The sequence below is a fragment of the Manihot esculenta genome, chromosome 5 (genome assembly GCF_001659605.2).
Source record: "Manihot esculenta cultivar AM560-2 chromosome 5, M.esculenta_v8, whole genome shotgun sequence".
NCBI classification, from domain to species: Eukaryota; Viridiplantae; Streptophyta; class Magnoliopsida; order Malpighiales; family Euphorbiaceae; genus Manihot; species Manihot esculenta.
This window is the reverse complement of record NC_035165.2, coordinates 3,015,119-3,031,722: the sequence shown is the minus strand read 5'-3', so window position 1 is coordinate 3,031,722 and position 16,604 is coordinate 3,015,119. Positions and strand designations below refer to the sequence as shown.

General features: G+C 33.4%; 3 protein-coding genes across 3 annotated transcripts; 2 read left to right on the top strand and 1 right to left on the bottom strand.

Moving 5' to 3' along the window:
* The first annotated feature begins 5,201 nt into the window (after positions 1 to 5,201).
* Positions 5,202 to 8,958, top strand: LOC110615315 (O-glucosyltransferase rumi homolog). Its single transcript, XM_021757134.2, has 6 exons — positions 5,202 to 5,454; positions 6,509 to 7,011; positions 7,132 to 7,324; positions 7,414 to 7,478; positions 7,564 to 7,774; positions 7,851 to 8,958. The coding sequence occupies exons 1-6, from the start codon at positions 5,302 to 5,304 to the stop codon at positions 8,214 to 8,216; spliced, it is 1,491 nt and encodes a 496-aa protein (XP_021612826.1). The 5' UTR covers positions 5,202 to 5,301; the 3' UTR covers positions 8,217 to 8,958.
* Positions 8,959 to 9,071: 113 nt separating this feature from the next.
* On the bottom strand, positions 9,072 to 10,424 carry LOC110615317 (actin-depolymerizing factor). The gene is made up of 3 exons (XM_021757138.2): positions 9,916 to 10,424; positions 9,514 to 9,779; positions 9,072 to 9,418 (listed from the first exon to the last, which is right to left on the bottom strand). Exons 1-3 carry the CDS (start codon positions 9,916 to 9,918, stop codon positions 9,268 to 9,270), a joined length of 420 nt encoding a protein of 139 aa, XP_021612830.1. The 5' UTR covers positions 9,919 to 10,424; the 3' UTR covers positions 9,072 to 9,267.
* A 732-nt stretch (positions 10,425 to 11,156) lies between these two features.
* On the top strand, positions 11,157 to 16,140 carry LOC110615313 (FT-interacting protein 3). Its single transcript, XM_021757133.2, has 2 exons — positions 11,157 to 11,465; positions 12,804 to 16,140. Exon 2 carries the CDS (start codon positions 12,891 to 12,893, stop codon positions 15,924 to 15,926), a length of 3,036 nt encoding a protein of 1,011 aa, XP_021612825.1. The 5' UTR covers positions 11,157 to 11,465; positions 12,804 to 12,890; the 3' UTR covers positions 15,927 to 16,140.
* The last annotated feature ends 464 nt before the right edge of the window (positions 16,141 to 16,604 follow it).

The following is a 16,604-nucleotide window of genomic DNA, read 5'->3' as shown; positions in this document are numbered from 1 at the left end:
AGGAGGCACGGGTGTCCCTTATGATCGGAAAGGAGGTATTTTAGGGTTAGAAAGGAGGGCAAATGACCTTTCTACCCCTGTCTCTTTAAATAAATCTAAATGTGCCTCTGCTTGTTTTAATTCTAACAAGGTACAAAATACTAGTGGGTGGATATTTGATTCAGGAGCCACAGACACTATGACTAATGATTCTTCAGATTTTGTTGTGTCAGCCCCACCCTCAAAATCCAATATTCTAAACGCTACCGGTGGCTCTTTTCCGGTCATCGGTGGTGGTACCGTTTCTATAACCCCCACTTTAAATGTCTCCAACAGCCTCTATGTACCTTCCTTATCTTGCAAATTACTCTCTGTCAGTCAGATCACCAAACAGTTAAATTGCAGAGTACTCATGTATCCTCATTTTTGTGTTTTGCAGGATATTCATACGGGCACGGTACTGGGCCGTGGTACTGAGAAAGATGGACTGTACTATGTGGAGGAGATCTCAAGTACTGGGTCAGCTCATTTAGCTCAAGGGTCCTCAACCCGACAGTTATGGCTCTGGCACCGGCGCTACGGCCATCCCTCAAGTGATTATCTTCGTACTTTCTTTTAATATTTTAATAATATATAAAAAAATTTAAGATCTACACAAAAATATTTTATAGAACTTGTATACAACATATATAATAAGAAAATACTCCTAATTTATAATTATCATTTTAATATTTTAATACACTAGAAAATAATGACAAAATATCTTGATTATTATTTTTAAAATTAATTTCTTATTTACAAATATTTCAAATTTGAATTGTGATATAAGGCAATCAATCTCATGTATTTCAAAAATATCAATCTATTAAATATATGATAACAAATAAAAAATCCAAATATTTTTTTACATTATTTTATATTATTGATATAATAGTAAAAAATATTTAAAAAATAATTATTAACATATATATGTGAGGAACTTTTGGGAGGGTTGAGGATACATGCCTGATGCCCCACTTGCAACCCTCCCTCTACTGTTGGTTTTCTTTCCATTTATTTTTCTTTGATGAAATTATAATTTATTTTTAAATATTTATACCTTTTTATTATTTAATTTGATTTTTAAAAGAATTATTCAAAATTTTAAAATCATAAAATTTTATTAAAAATTTATGTGAAATTGTATGTTAACGTGGTAATTTCAGAACAGTATTGTTTTTTAGAACAAAACATTATCCTTTTTAAGGATATTAGAATTTTGATTTCAAGAGATTATGAGATTTTATATTTAAATTATGATTTGATTTGATGATTAAATATATATTACTTCGCTTAATAGGTTTAGATTTGAATATTCATACTTTCTATCAGAAGTTTAAATATCAATCAAATTAATTGATAAATTTTTTAGTATAAATCTCTTGCCTAGATTAAATCCACTTAATTCCAGTAATATCTCTTTCATCTTGATATATGTCAGCCTTTTATATATATATATATATTCTTAAAGATTAGGAGTTCGTATTTATCCTTATATTTTTAAAATCGAACACTTAAATATTTATATAATTATTTCGTCCAAATTATAATCTTTCTATTTATAATTTCATTAATCAACTAGTTGGAGAGGGAATAAACGTATTAAATATCTCATGAATACTTAAATTATTTTCAATATAAATAAGAATATTATATTGGCAAACTACCCTTTAATTTTTAAATTTTAGTATAATTCACAGATCAATTATTGTATTTTTAAAAATAAATTCTTAAATTTTTTTATATTTAATCCGTCTAAAATTAGAATTATTCTATTTATTATAGATATTAGTTCAAAACTAGTGATTCTTCTGAAAGTATAATTTTTTCTAAAATACTATTTATAAAAATCTATAATCTATTTACATGTTATTTAGTACAGCTCAAAAATAGATGTAACGGTAAGTATTTTTTAAAAATTTTGAAGTTATAAGTATTGAAATATTTTAATAAATAAAAATTGAAAAAAAAATATTAAAAATTAATTAACAAGATATTACAGATAAAAATTAATGGGGACTTGAGTGTAAAAAATAAATGACCAAAATATTTAAATTATAATAGATGAGAACGAATTGATTATAGATGTAATATCCGGCTAAATTTCAGAGTCGGAATTCCCACTTTCCTCCGTTAGAATCTGAAATTTCGAAACTGAAATTTTTAAAAGAGAAAAATAGGGTTCATAAAATGAATTTGAGGTTTTTAGAATTGTGTTTATTTTTTTTTTTTAAAAAAAAAGAGTTTTGAAAAGGTTTTAAGGTTTTGGCCACCGTAGGTGATTTCTCCATCCACCTATAAAAGGCTTTCAGCCCGAAAATCGAGAGAGTTTTTTCTCTATCTTTGGACAGAGGTACGTTCATGTCTTTTTCTAGATATTTTTATTGAAAATTACTTCAATTTCTTAGAGAATTCATAAGTTTTTACTTTATTTTTGAGAATTCAAGTTTGGACTTCAAGTCTTAGCCATTGGAGACTTTCGAAAAACGATTTTCCCCTCTTCCTTCAAGTTTTAGTTGCTGTGTGTTCTGTTTTCTTCAAGAGGTGAGTTAATCCTTGCTTCTCTTATATTTTCTGAAGGTGTTAAACCAATTTTTACTAGTCGTTAGGACATGCATGATCAATTATTCTAAAAGTTTTAAAGTTTATGTTAGTTTTGATGTGCGATGTTTTTCTCTTAGGTTTTTGTTGATGCATGTTGGGTTAGAGTAAGTTTTTGAGGTCCCTTATGTGTGTTAAGTATGTTTGGTAGTTGTTAGCCTTTTGCATGTGCGTTTGGAAGTGTTTTGGAGGCTGCATGTTTAGGGCAGAATCGAATTCTGACTTGCTGGAGAACCCAGGTTCGGCCGCCGAACCTGCTTGTGGAGGCAGCCATTTGGCCGCTTAACCTGCCCCCAAATGTTTTAACCTTCAAAACTGTGAGAGGTTTTAGGTCGCCGAACCTGCCCCCGAAGGTTTTGACCTTCGAATCTGTGAGGGACCTTTGAATCTGTGAGGACCTTCGGCTGCCGAAAGTCCCCTGCCCAGCCTTTTTCTATGTATATTCTTGTATGTTTTTAGGGGTTTCTTGGGGGGTTGTTTTGAGTATTGTAAAAGTTATGTTTGGTTACTTATTTAAGTCCATCTGTGTAGGATCGGACTTGAGAGACCGTAGAGGCCTGCAGTGAGATAACTGCTTCAGTTTTAGGCGAGCGTTAGCCAAAAGTGAGTAGAACTGAACTGATCTATTATTTTAAAGAAATCAACTTTGTAAGCATATTCATGCATCGCGAATGCCATGTATATGCAATTAGGTTATTTGCATTAGAATTCACGAATATGATGCATTGCATAATTTATTGTTATTGTGGATGGATGTTGGATGACCCACTAGCTCTCGAGTATGTTATGATATATTATGACGAATATAGAAAGATCAGGGTGCCCATTCTACGTCCCTAACACTATGCAAGTGAAAGATTAGGGCTGCTCATTCTACGCTCCTGGCATTATGGACATGTTATAATATGTTTAAAAGGAAGTCCTGAGGAGCACCCGTTGTGAGCCAGGCACTATTGAAATTTGTAGAGAGTTACTGGTGACAAGTCTATTTTGATGTGAATTATTTGTGTTGTGACGCATTTATACGATTATATATTTATTGAATTGTTTTTATGTTCTGTTCACTAGGCCCTTGTAGTTTATCCCTTTCCCCTAACCCCAGGTTTGCAGGATCAGAGTTAGCTCGGGAAAGTCGGCTGAGTTGCTGGTATAGCCTATTGTAATAGTATAGTTGTGGACATGTATTGTTTTATGGATTAGAATTGAGTTTTGCCCTAGTGTTTGTACTTGTAATCCCTATTTTCATAATCCTTTATGTAAAAGTTTTAAATATGAGTTTATATTTGAACTGAGCTTGAGGCATGTTGTGTTGATCATACTAGAGCATTCGATGAGGGTTCTAGTATGTGTTTTATATTTTCAGTTATGATGCATATACAGGTTGAGTCTTGATTCATTAAATGATTGGGTTTTGTTATATCGTGTGATCATATATGAGATTTTATCAGGTGTGACAGGATGTATAGTAGACTTAGTACGGGTTTTGGCGGCCTTAAGTCTATCTGAACTCTAGCGCCACTAGCGATCTAGTTCCCGAATTGTTACAATAGAGTGATTTAAGTGTACGATTTTAAAAATACAGAAATCGATCAATTAATTATACTAAAATTCAATGATTCAAATGTAATTTATCTATTTTAAAAAATAATAAAAATATTTTTGTATTTTTTAATAGTAAAAATAGATGGAGGAATCTCTAATTTGAACGGATGAATTATTAAGAGATTTAATTGTTTAGTTTTAAAAATATAAAAATCTAAAATTATAATTGAGTCTAAAAATTATATTAAAATGTTATCTATTATTTATTAGTTTAAACTTATCCAATTATAGATAAAAGTTTTAAAAGATATGGTATTAAAAAAATAGAATATTAAATATGGAAATTGAGGGCAGAATATAGAAAGTGATCATCATATTTTTCCCAGACTTAGTATTTGCATATACGTGTGAATACTATAACCATATAAATATATGTTTCTTTATATATATATATATAAGATTTAAATTATCAAAATATTTTCGAGGTAAAAATAAATAAAATTTTAATTTTAAAAATTTGGGAGTCATACATAGGTCCTCCTTTGGATTAGGAGACTCAAAGTCAATATACAACTTAAAAGTGGAAAGGATATCTTATCTTGATTGACAAATATAACAAATATTTAAAGCATAGAAAAAAAAAATTAAAGTTTTTATTTTACTAAAATGAACATTAAGATATGGAAATAAAATTTTAACATCAAGAGAAGAAATATTTTTAATTTTTTAAGAATTTAAATAAAAATATCAATTAAATAAATATAATTTTAATACTTCTTAAAAATTTGAAATTTTTTAATTGAATTCCCTATAAAATAAAAAAAATATCAATAAGATTATCTGAAATAAATATTTAAAGCATTAAAAAAGAATTAAATTAAATTTTATGGTAATTCTTGGTATAAATGGAATAAAAATAAATGGAGAGATATATTTCATAAAATATCACAATAATAATTAAATAAAAAAAAGATATTGACCATAATAAAACGCTTTTAATTTATAAAATATGCACCACCAACCAGAGTTGTGAATAAGAACAAACACATCATCATCATCGTCTCCACAGATCCATAACCCATAACTGCAAGATAAATTTCAAAGGAAACCAATCTTTTTTTTTCTTCTTTCATAGTATCTATGGCAGGTAGCCTTAGCTCCTTGCATGGGGAGCAACTGCACGCTCATCTTCCAACTGCTCGTCGAGTTTTGAAGAGATGGACTTCAGCCACCAGCCTCCTTTTCTTCACCTTCCTCCTTTTCGGTGCCTTCGTTTACATCATTGACAACCTCGTAAGTTTCTTTCTACCTTAATTTCTTACATGTAATTAAGACCACTAGAAAGCAGAGTTTCTTGTGAAGTTAAATATCTTCTCCGACAGTTTTTTTTTTTATTATTATTGGATAAGAATGATTTTATTGATATAACTACGTAAACTTGGCATGATACTGTAACTCAATTCCAGATGGAGAGAAAAATTCTCCAAGATATTTCGTTCATTCCCAGCTTCTTTATTGGATCACGTCTACATCGGAAATTGGATATCAGCCAAGAATTAGTCAGGGAATGGAGGATATATTCATAAATGGTTATTTGTTTCCTTTATAAAAAAATCTTATTTTCTTCTTTTTTTTTTAAAGAAACAATTTACTAGAATCATAAGCATACACCTCCTAATAACGAGTCTTGTTGGAATTTTGAAAGTTGCCTTCATCGTGTTCTTTTCCAACCTTTCCTTTTTCCCTTTTCTTCTTCAAACTCTTATCCCACTTGCTTAAAAACTATTATATTTGTGGAATCCAATGATTACGATCTCAAAGTACTTTGATGTAGTGATATTTTAAAATTATGAAAATTAATTTATAGTTAAAGATAAAAAAATATTAATTAAGTTGATAAAATTATACAGTTAATACAATATAAATATAAATAATGTCGTTATCTGGAATGATCAGTTTTGTTATTTTTTAATTAGAAGTCTCGATATTCCAATTTTGTTATCTTTTAATCAGACGTCTCGATATCCCAAATACAATTCTATTATTTTTTATTTAGAGATTTCGATATTTTAAATTAAAATTTTAAATACAGAATATTTTTACATGGACATTTCAAACAGAATAAATTATTTATATTAAAAAATATATATAATATAATTATATCACATCAAAAACGACAAAAAAAACAACTCATTAATTTGTTCATGTTAGTGTAGTGGATGTAATTGTTTATGATTTTCACGAATATATATGGAATATCTTATCTATCTCCAAGTGAGACTTTCAGTTTTCAATTACAATTAAAATCTCATTCATTAACTATTCGATTTTTTTTTTTTAATTTCAGTTTGCTAACTTTCTGATTACCAAAAGGCTCGAAAATTCATTTTCGCTGAATTACTCCGGTGAAAGAGAAACGACAACATGCAATTGCAATCATTACCCGACGGCACTTGAAACTTATGAATCTTCAGACGCTGCATGTCCAGAGTACTTCCGGTGGATCCACGACGATCTCCGGCCGTGGAAGAGTACAGGTATCACGAAGGACATGGTGGAAAGAGCTAAAGAATTTGCAAGTTTTAGACTAATTATTATTAAGGGCAAGGCATATGTGGAAAGATATAAGAAATCGTTTCAAACAAGAGATTTGTTTACCATATGGGGTATTTTGCAGCTTCTGAGATTGTACCCTGGAAAGCTTCCTGATCTAGATGTTATGTTTTGGTGCGGTGACAAGCCCAAGGTTCTAAAGCATGACCACGCTACGTCGCCTCCTGCACTGTTTCAATATTGTGGACGTCAAGACTCGTTGGGCATCATCTTCCCTGATTGGTCCTTTTGGGGTTGGTACGTTCCTTTTTCTGTAGAAAAATTATTACCGCACCAAGATTCACCGAGATATTTATACATGATACAAAGAGGGATATATTTTCTATGTTATCAATATACATATATTTTCTGTGGCAGGGGTGAGCTCAGTATAGAACCATGGAAGAATATGTTAGCAAGACTAATAGAAAGCAACAAGAAAATAAAGTGGAAGAGTAGGGTGCCCTATGCATATTGGAAAGGGAATCCGGCTGTATCAACAAATAGGGAAGAGCTTATGATGTGCAATGTTTCAGACAAGCATGAATGGAATGCTCGCCTTTATTCACAGGCTAGTTCTCTTGGCCATCTTTTATTCCTATAGATAAATCTGACAACACTTTCATATTCATGTAAACTTTGTGCATTATCCATCTGCAGAACTGGTTTAAAGAAAAAATGCAAGGATTTAAGGACTCGAAATTAGAAGACCAATGCACTCACAGGTATATATATCAATCAATGATTATTTTTCATATATTTTTGTTCGACTTTTTTGGGTTCTGATGAAATTTAATTTGATTGTTGAAGATACAAAATTTATGTAGAAGGAAGGGGATGGTCAGTGAGTAACAAGTATATACTATCATGTGATTCCATGACCCTGCTTATAAAACCTAGGTACTACGATTTCTACATGAGAAGCATGGTGCCAATGCAGCACTATTGGCCCATTAGCTCCAAAAACAAGTGCAGAGATATCAAGTTTGCTGTGGAATGGGGCAACAGTCACCCTGATAAGGTATCCAACAACTTACAATTATTTTCATACATATACTTCAGCTACTCACTGAACATTTTTGCATGTTCAATAACAGGCACAGGCCATTGGAAAAGCAGGAAGCAGATTTATTCAGGAAAATCTGAAAATGGAAAACATTTATGCATACATGTATCATTCATTGAGAGAGTATGCAAACCTCTTGAAATTTAAACCTGAAATACCTGAAGGAAGGGCTGAGATTTGCCCAGAACTAATTGCAAGCCAAGAGGGTGGTTTATGGAGAAAATTTATGTTGGGGTCAATGGTAAAATCTCCAAGCAATACACTTCCATGCACCATGCCTTCTCCTTTGGATCCCTCTGCCCTTAAAGCCCTTTTTGAGAGGAACGAAAATATCACAACACAAGTAACGATGTGGGAGCAAGAATACTGGGAAAATCTACCTCCTGACCATCATTGATCTTGAAGATGTGCAGCATAAAATAAACTTATTGTACATGAGAAGTAAAATTTAAACGTCGAAGACCATGTAGAACAGAAGAAATTAATAAGAAGTTGATTTACAATGCATAGAATGTACAAAACAAAGTTTGAAGGGCTAGATTTAATAATAACAACTCTTCAAACATATTCAAATTGGACCAGCTACAAATTAAAATGGTCTAAGTTGTTTTAATTTTGTTGGGCCTCGCACATTTTCTTTGTCGCCCAAAGCAAGTTAGAGAGTTTGGACCTGTTTTATTTGTCCGTTTGTGGACATGGATCTGGCCTCCATCTCAATTTGATTGGTCTAATTAAACAAACACATCTTTTAAACGCCCACATCATCAATGAACTCATTAGAATTCAACTGGTATAGACCACGTGTATTTATTTTAGAATTTTTCTCTTTTTGTTGAGATATTTTGGTTATATTAACAGTGTGTAATAATTAGTTAGAAGTTTTCTCTCTTGGACAACTAGCGAGAGAGATTGCCCCTTCAGGTTTATTTTTATTCAATCTTTATGGAACTTTCCCATAAAAAAGTATTGCATAGCATCTTAGATAAGAAACCTGTAACAATATGGTGCATTAATTTGCAGCTCCTGAGGTTGTACTTGTGAATATATGTACCAGACTGATCATTGCTCATGTGCAGGTGCAATGAAAAACCTCAGTGCCAAAATCCACTGAATATATACATGAATTTCATTTTCTTTTTGCATATACATTATGAAATTTTAAGGTAAAATGATAAACATCATCAAATAAACTAGATCTAACATTATTATATATCATGAGAAATATTTGTCAAACAATGAGACAAGATGTTGATCTATTTATTATAACGTTGTTTCCATGAAAGAATTTTAAGACTTGGTCTACCAATATATAGTTGGATCACTGAGGAAGAAAAAAAAAATCCTAAATAAATATAACATTAATTACGTTCATTAATAATTCAAACTCAAAGTCAAGACCATCATTGATAGGATGGTGAAGAGATAATAATGGCGATTTTCTTTTAAATTCAGAGAGCTCGGCCTTTGACAATGTCCAAGCTCATCTCGCTGGGATCAGTGGCTTGCAACTCAACTTGAATCCCATCCAATTCCCTCTTGAATCTATCCTTGGAGCTCGCATAAAGCATCTTTTGCCTCACCTTGGAGGTGTCAGGAGACCTACATGCGTCAAGAGAATGAAAGCATCATGAGAAATACTTGTAATGTTCAATGGGGTATTTCCCTTATGTGATGTTGATGAAGAAAATGCTTACCAAGCAATGAAGAAAATCTTGCTTTTCTGGCAATTCTCGTCAGTAGTAAAATCAAAATCGAAAACAGCATAACGGCACTCATTAGGAGGCAAGGAGCTCGTAAACTCATCATACGATGCTTGAGGACTCCCCATCTTTTCTACCATCACCTGTTGAATTTTCTCGTCGATCTTGAACACAATGAATCGGTGGTTCCTTTTTGCTTTAAGTTCCAAGAACATGAGCTTGCAGTCGTCGTTTACAGCCATTCCAGATGCCGAATTCGCCTATCACGTATCACGTAGTTAGTCAAGACACACATGATGAGATTGAATTGAATTATAACAAACATTTATGAATCCACACAAAATTCAATTGCATGATTGAAACAAAACTAGACAATGCAATGCAGAGGTTACGTACCATGTTGTCCTGCAATTTTCTGTAGAGCTAAGCAACGAAGAAAGGAAAAGAAGCAAATGAAGAAAACAGAGAAGAGGGAAAGAGATCACTGGTTTTGATAAAGCATTGAGAAAAAAGAAAGAGAAGAAAGGAGAGGATTGAGAGATTTTTGTGGGGAAAGCTGATCACGTCCACAACATACTTTGAATTTGCCACGTTATGAGGAAGTAATATAGATTTTTTTAATGGTTATTATTTTCATTAATTTATGTTGTTGAAAATTTTTGCCTTAAAATTACCATTTTTCCCAATTTAGGTTCTCAGTCTTCCCCCTGCTTCGATGGTTAGTTGGGTGATCATATCCATCTTACCCTTTTCTTTGCATTATATATTGAGCCAATTGAAAAAAATATAGTTATGATTTTTTTATTTATAATAAAATATTTTTAAATCAATTTTCATAATAAAATATTTACTATTTACCCAAGTTAATTAGGAACCATTACGTCATCACTAATTCTCAATATTATCTTTGCAAAAGGTCAGCACTTAACACCACAAGTTGTTATTTAACATGAACATCGTATATTTAAAGCTAATAAAATATTAAATTATAAATGTGAATTCATATGAGATTCTAATAAAATATTTTTACTAAAATTTTAATTTTTAAATTAAATTAAATAGAATAAAAATTCTTTTTACTTATTAATTCTTATTTTCTTTATAAAAAAAATTGTAATTAGACCTTATAATGTCTTCTTCTGCCAACTAAATAATTCCAATTGAATCATTTGTTTAGTTTCAAGCATTTCATAAATGTTAGGTAGGGCAGTGTTTGACGGATAATTACAATATTTCCCCTCTAGTTTTTAATAATTAGTAATTAAGCTTTGTTGACTTAATTTGCTAATTTAGTAGGGAGGATTATGATATTTCTCTAGTCTTTTTTTAATATATTATTTACTTAAAATAAATAATATTTATTATGTATTAATAAAATAATATTTATTAATTTTAATTAATACGAATATATTAGAGAGTTAATAATTTTAAACAAATAAAAAAATTATGTTTAAGTGTAAATTAAATAATTTTAAAAAATACGACTATATACTGTATTTCCTCTTTATTCAATTAATTTTTAATAGAATGATTAATTTTTTTATAATACGAGGAGTAAATAGTAAAATTTTCGATAAATAACGATAGAAAGAATATTAGATTAAATTAGTACGTATTAACGCGTGTACCTGAAGCAAGGAAACAAAACAGAAACTATGGACGGCAGGGCAGATAGAGAACTTCTCTCTCTGTCTCTCTTTATATAAATTTTTTTCTTTGTCAATGGAAAACTAAGCTTTTAGCTCGTTTTAGGCGACTCCGTCTGCCCTTAGCACTTTCCATTTCTTTTCTGCGAATCATCCCACGTACTAATCCATAATTTTCAACTTCCCTTTCCTTCCTCTGTCTTTTTATTCTCCCTCTTCTTTTAGGACTCTGTTTTCAGGACCTTCACATCTACTTTCTTTCTACAGCTCCTCTGTTCAACTCTTCAAGTTTAGGAACTGGTGTGTATTGTTTTTCTTTTCACCTTTTTTAATTTGTGTACATGTTGGGTTTAAAATGAATGCTGTTTTGTGTTTGCTTCACGTTTAAATTTGATAATGGATTTTCTTTTTCTTTTGTCCTTTTTTTTTTTTTTTTTGAAGCAGAGGGTTGAGGTTTGAGGTAAAGATCCCTTGATTATTGAAGGGATTTGAGAAATATTGGTTTTGTTGGTAAAGCTACATGCTTCATTCTCTGTTTGTTTGAAAAGAAAAGTTATGCAATTTCTTTATGTTTTTTTCTCTGCAACAAAGCAGCAAGTAGTAGCATATGTTTGCTTTTTAACGTAAATTTTAGACGAAGTAAGCTCCCACAAGAAATAAAGCCTTTTTTTTCACTTTGGTAAATTTGTAATTTTTCCTTTTTCTCTGCTATTTTGAATTATATAATTATAAAATAAATATAAATAGTGATTTCATGATTATGTGAAATCCGTTCTCTGTTTGGTGGCTGCGAAAATCTTCAAAGTGATGGGTTGATTCCAAGATATTCATGTACTTCTTTTTTGTTACTGAGAAAGAAAATTAATTTGAATTGTTACAGAATCTAGAGGAGCAAAAAGACTACATGCCTTTTGTTTGCCTTTTGTCATTTCCTTTATTTTGTGATTCGTTATTTTGGATTAAGAAGCTAAAGTCTTGAAGCTTTCTGAGGAGAATCTCCCTTTATTTTATTTTTATTTTCTGAGAAAGTCCCTTTTTTGTTGAACCTATAAAAATTTTTTCTGTTGGTTCTCTCATTCTCTTTTATTGGGTTACAAAGGAGGGCTCTTTCTTTATATCAAATAATATATTTTTAACTGAAATTAAATGGTTGAGGATTTAGTTTTTTTATGGGGTTTAAGTGATAAAATTTTAGCCACCATCAATGACATAATCACTTTCTTGCTGACTTTTGGTATTTATATCTGGAGGATGAAATATTTTGCTAGCCATTTTTTCTAGATTCTAACTTCCAGAAATTCTCAGTTGAAGTGCTGAGCATCTGCCTGTTTCTAATGTACTAGAAATTGTGAATGGTTGTGCTTCATGATATATCATGTTTAATTTCAGTTTCTGATGAAATAAAGTGATTGTGAATGTGTTGTATGTTGACCTGAATTCATTTTCACTTAAAGTTGTCTATATTTTTTTGTATTTTATTGCTTCTTTCTGGAATTCAAAGCCTTGTACTTTCTTCTTTTCCTTTTTTTCATGAAGGATGTTAAGTATTTAAAACCAGTGTGGTCTATGTGTTAACCTTTTGCTGCTACTTTGTGGTATCATTTATTATTGTTGAACTGTTAATTTCTTCCATTTCAGGTACTAGTTTTTTCCCAGCCGAATTCTGCAATCAGCTACTTAGCATTCTCCTCAACTCTCTGCCGTCTATTTGGTTGAGATTTTTCAATGAGTAATGTCAAGCTAGGAGTGGAAGTTGTGAGTGCTCATGACCTTATGCCCAAAGATGCACAGGGCTCAGCAAGTGCCTTTGTGGAGCTTCATTTTGACCATCAGAAATTTCGCACCACTACTAAAGAAAAGGATCTTAACCCTGTTTGGAATGAGAATTTCTACTTCAACATCTCTGATCCAAACAACCTATCCAACCTCACTCTTGAAGCCTATGTATACAACCATAGTAAAGAAAACAACTCCAAATCATTCCTTGGAAAAGTTCGGCTTACTGGAACATCATTTGTCCCTTACTCCGATGCTGTTGTTTTGCATTACCCTCTGGAAAAACGAGGCATTTTTTCTCGTGCCAAAGGAGAGCTTGGTTTGAAGGTATTTGTTACTGATAATCCTTCAATAAGATCCTCAAACCCTCTTCCTGCAATGGATTCCTCTCTGTTTAAAGACTCACGTTCAACTCAAGCTCAAGCACTAGAACAACAAATTCCAGATTCAGTCCCAAAACTGTTCTCCAGTGACAAGAATGAGTCAAGGCATACATTTCATCACCTTCCAAATTCTAGCCAACCTTTGCCACAGCAACAGCAACATGTCCCTGCAGTAGCACCACAGCAAACAATGAATTTTGGGACTCATGAGATAAGATCTGAACCTCACGCTCCAAGAATTGTTCGCATGTTCTCTGACTCATCATCGCAGCCTGTTGATTATGCACTCAAAGAGACAAGTCCTTTTCTTGGAGGGGGGCAAATTGTTGGAGGGCGAGTCATACGTGGGGAAAGGATGGCCAGCACTTATGATCTTGTTGAACAGATGATGTACCTTTTTGTACGAGTTGTCAAAGCTCGTGATCTTCCCACCAAGGATGTGACCGGAAGCCTTGACCCATATGTTGAAATAAGAGTTGGGAACTACAAAGGAATTACAAAATACTTTGAGAAGCAGAAAAACCCTGAATGGAATGAAGTGTTTGCCTTTGCAAGGGACAGGATGCAATCATCTGTGCTGGAAGTTGTGGTCAAGGATAAGGATCTGGTGAAGGATGACTTTGTTGGGATCCTAAGATTTGATATGCATGAGATTCCAACAAGGGTTCCACCTGATAGCCCATTGGCACCACAATGGTATAGGCTTGAAGACAGGAAAGGGGAGAAAGTAAATGGGGAGCTGATGCTTGCTGTGTGGTATGGTACTCAAGCTGATGAGACATTCCCTGATGCTTGGCACTCTGATGCTGTAACTCCCTCAGATAGTCCCTCCACTATCTCTGCACACATACGCTCTAAAGTTTACCATTCTCCAAGATTATGGTATGTTCGTGTTAATGTGATTGAGGCTCAAGACCTAGTTATTCCTGACAAGAATCGGTTTCCAGATTCTTATGTTAAGGTACAAATAGGTAACCAGGTTTTAAAGACAAAAATGGTCCAAACTCGAACAATGAACCCAGTGTGGAATGAGGATTTAATGTTTGTTGCCGCTGAACCCTTTGAAGATCATTTGATCCTTTCAGTTGAAGATCGCGTTGGCCCCAACAAAGATGAGACAGTTGGCAAGGTTGTTATACCATTAAACTCTGTTGAGAAGCGTGCTGATGACCGAATTATTCGTAGCCGGTGGTTCAACATCGAGAAGTCCATTTCAGCTGCCATGGATGAGCAGCTGGCTAAAAAAGATAAATTCTCTAGTAGACTCCATCTTCGTGTTGTACTTGATGGAGGTTACCATGTGCTTGATGAGTCAACTCACTACAGTAGTGATCTTCGACCAACAGCAAAGCAGTTGTGGAAGCCATCAATAGGTGTGTTAGAACTTGGTGTTCTAAATGCTGATGGGCTTCACCCGATGAAAACAAGGGATGGAAAAGGTACATCAGATACATATTGTGTAGCAAAGTATGGTCAGAAATGGGTTAGGACTCGAACCATAATCGACAGCCTTAGCCCAAAATACAATGAGCAATACACTTGGGAGGTGTATGATCCTGCTACAGTTCTTACTGTGGGAGTTTTTGATAATAGCAATTTAGGTGGTTCAAATGGTAATAGGGACATAAAAATTGGTAAGGTTCGGATACGACTCTCTACTCTTGAAACTGGCCGTGTTTATACCCACTCTTATCCACTGCTAGTGCTTCACCCTTCTGGCATCAAGAAGATGGGCGAGTTACATCTTGCAATACGATTTTCATACACCTCAATGGCAAACATGATGTTTCTATATGCACGGCCCCTTTTGCCAAAGATGCATTACATAAGGCCTTTGACTGTGATGCAACAGGACATGCTGCGGCACCAAGCTGTCAACATTGTGGCAGCTCGGTTTAGTCGAGCAGAACCTCCTCTTAGGAAAGAAGTAGTTGAGTACATGTCTGATGCAGACTCTCATCTCTGGAGCATGAGGCGAAGCAAGGCAAACTTCTTCAGGCTGATGTCTGTTTTCTCTGGATTATTTGGTGTTGGAAAATGGTTTGGTGAAGTTTGTATGTGGAAAAATCCAATCACCACGGTGCTAGTACACCTCCTCTTTGCGATGCTCGTATGTTTTCCAGAACTGATTTTGCCAACAGTGTTTCTCTATATGTTTGTAATAGGGCTTTGGAAGTATCGTTTTCGACCAAGATACCCTCCACACATGAATACAAGAATATCTTGCGCTGATGCAGTACACCCTGATGAGCTTGATGAAGAGTTTGATACATTTCCGACAACACGCAGCCCAGAGATAGTCCGAATGAGATATGATAGGCTAAGGAGTGTGGCTGCAAGGATCCAAACTGTGGTGGGCGATGTGGCTAGCCAAGGGGAGAGAATTCAATCACTACTAAGTTGGCGGGATCCTCGTGCCACAACCATATTTTTGACGTTCTGTCTAGTGTCTGCCATCTTCTTGTATGCAACCCCTTTTCAGGTGCTTGCACTTGTGGCGGGGTTTTACTCCATGAGGCATCCTAGGTTTCGGCACAAGACACCATCAGCACCAATTAACTTCTTCCGTCGTCTGCCAGCTAGGACAGATAGTATGCTGTAAATCTGTAATTGGAGTTCTCTGACGAAGGCAAGCTCACCGGTATGTCAAATCTGGTTTTGTTTGGCGGTGTTTGTAAAGGTTTGTGGTGTTTTTGTATCATCCTACACGAGTTTCTTTTTCATTGTCCTGTGCAGAAGTATGGTATTATTTTAGCCGCACTGTGTGTATTCACAACAGAACTTATTGATTACTAGAGGCATGAATTTTCAGGCAAGAGTGTGGATAATTCATTGGGTAGAGCTCTGACAAAATAAAATTTGAAGGAGCTCACATTACTTCCAAGAACACAAGCAGCACAATAAAGAATACTACTATGAAAGTGAAAGCATTCATCCCTGGAGTGTAAATTTATTTACATTTCTGGAAAGAAAAAAAGATGACGCCAGAACAACTTCATATATTTGAAAAGGATATGCACAAAATATTATAGATTATGACTGAGCACATAAGAAACGCCATTCCTTTTGACTTAAACAAACTTGCCTTTTCATTTCTAATTTCTCTATAGTTCTTGACTATGTCCCAGTTAGTAGGTTGGATTTGAAATTTGATAGCTTTGGGAGGCTAAATATATAAGCTACAGGCCATTAGCGTGTGATATGGTATCTTGGGTATGTTGATGAGTTTCTTCTGTTTGTCTTAGTTGATTTTAACTTCTTGAACATCAGAAATAGCAGT

What these genes read in the sequence shown, in the direction of transcription:
- LOC110615315 (XM_021757134.2), top strand. Translation starts at nt 5,302, where the DNA reads ATGGCAGGTAGCCTTAGCTCCTTGCATGGGGAGCAACTGCACGCTCAT. An exon ending in GATTGGTCCTTTTGGGGTTG is followed by an intron (nt 7,012 to 7,131) that starts GTACGTTCCTTT and finishes TTTCTGTGGCAG; the next exon opens with GGGTGAGCTCAGTATAGAAC. An exon ending in GCAACAGTCACCCTGATAAG is followed by an intron (nt 7,775 to 7,850) that starts GTATCCAACAAC and finishes GTTCAATAACAG; the next exon opens with GCACAGGCCATTGGAAAAGC.
- LOC110615317 (XM_021757138.2), bottom strand. An exon ending in AAGATTTTCTTCATTGCTTG is followed by an intron (nt 9,419 to 9,513) that starts GTAAGCATTTTC and finishes TGACGCATGTAG; the next exon opens with GTCTCCTGACACCTCCAAGG.
- LOC110615313 (XM_021757133.2), top strand. Translation starts at nt 12,891, where the DNA reads ATGAGTAATGTCAAGCTAGGAGTGGAAGTTGTGAGTGCTCATGACCTT.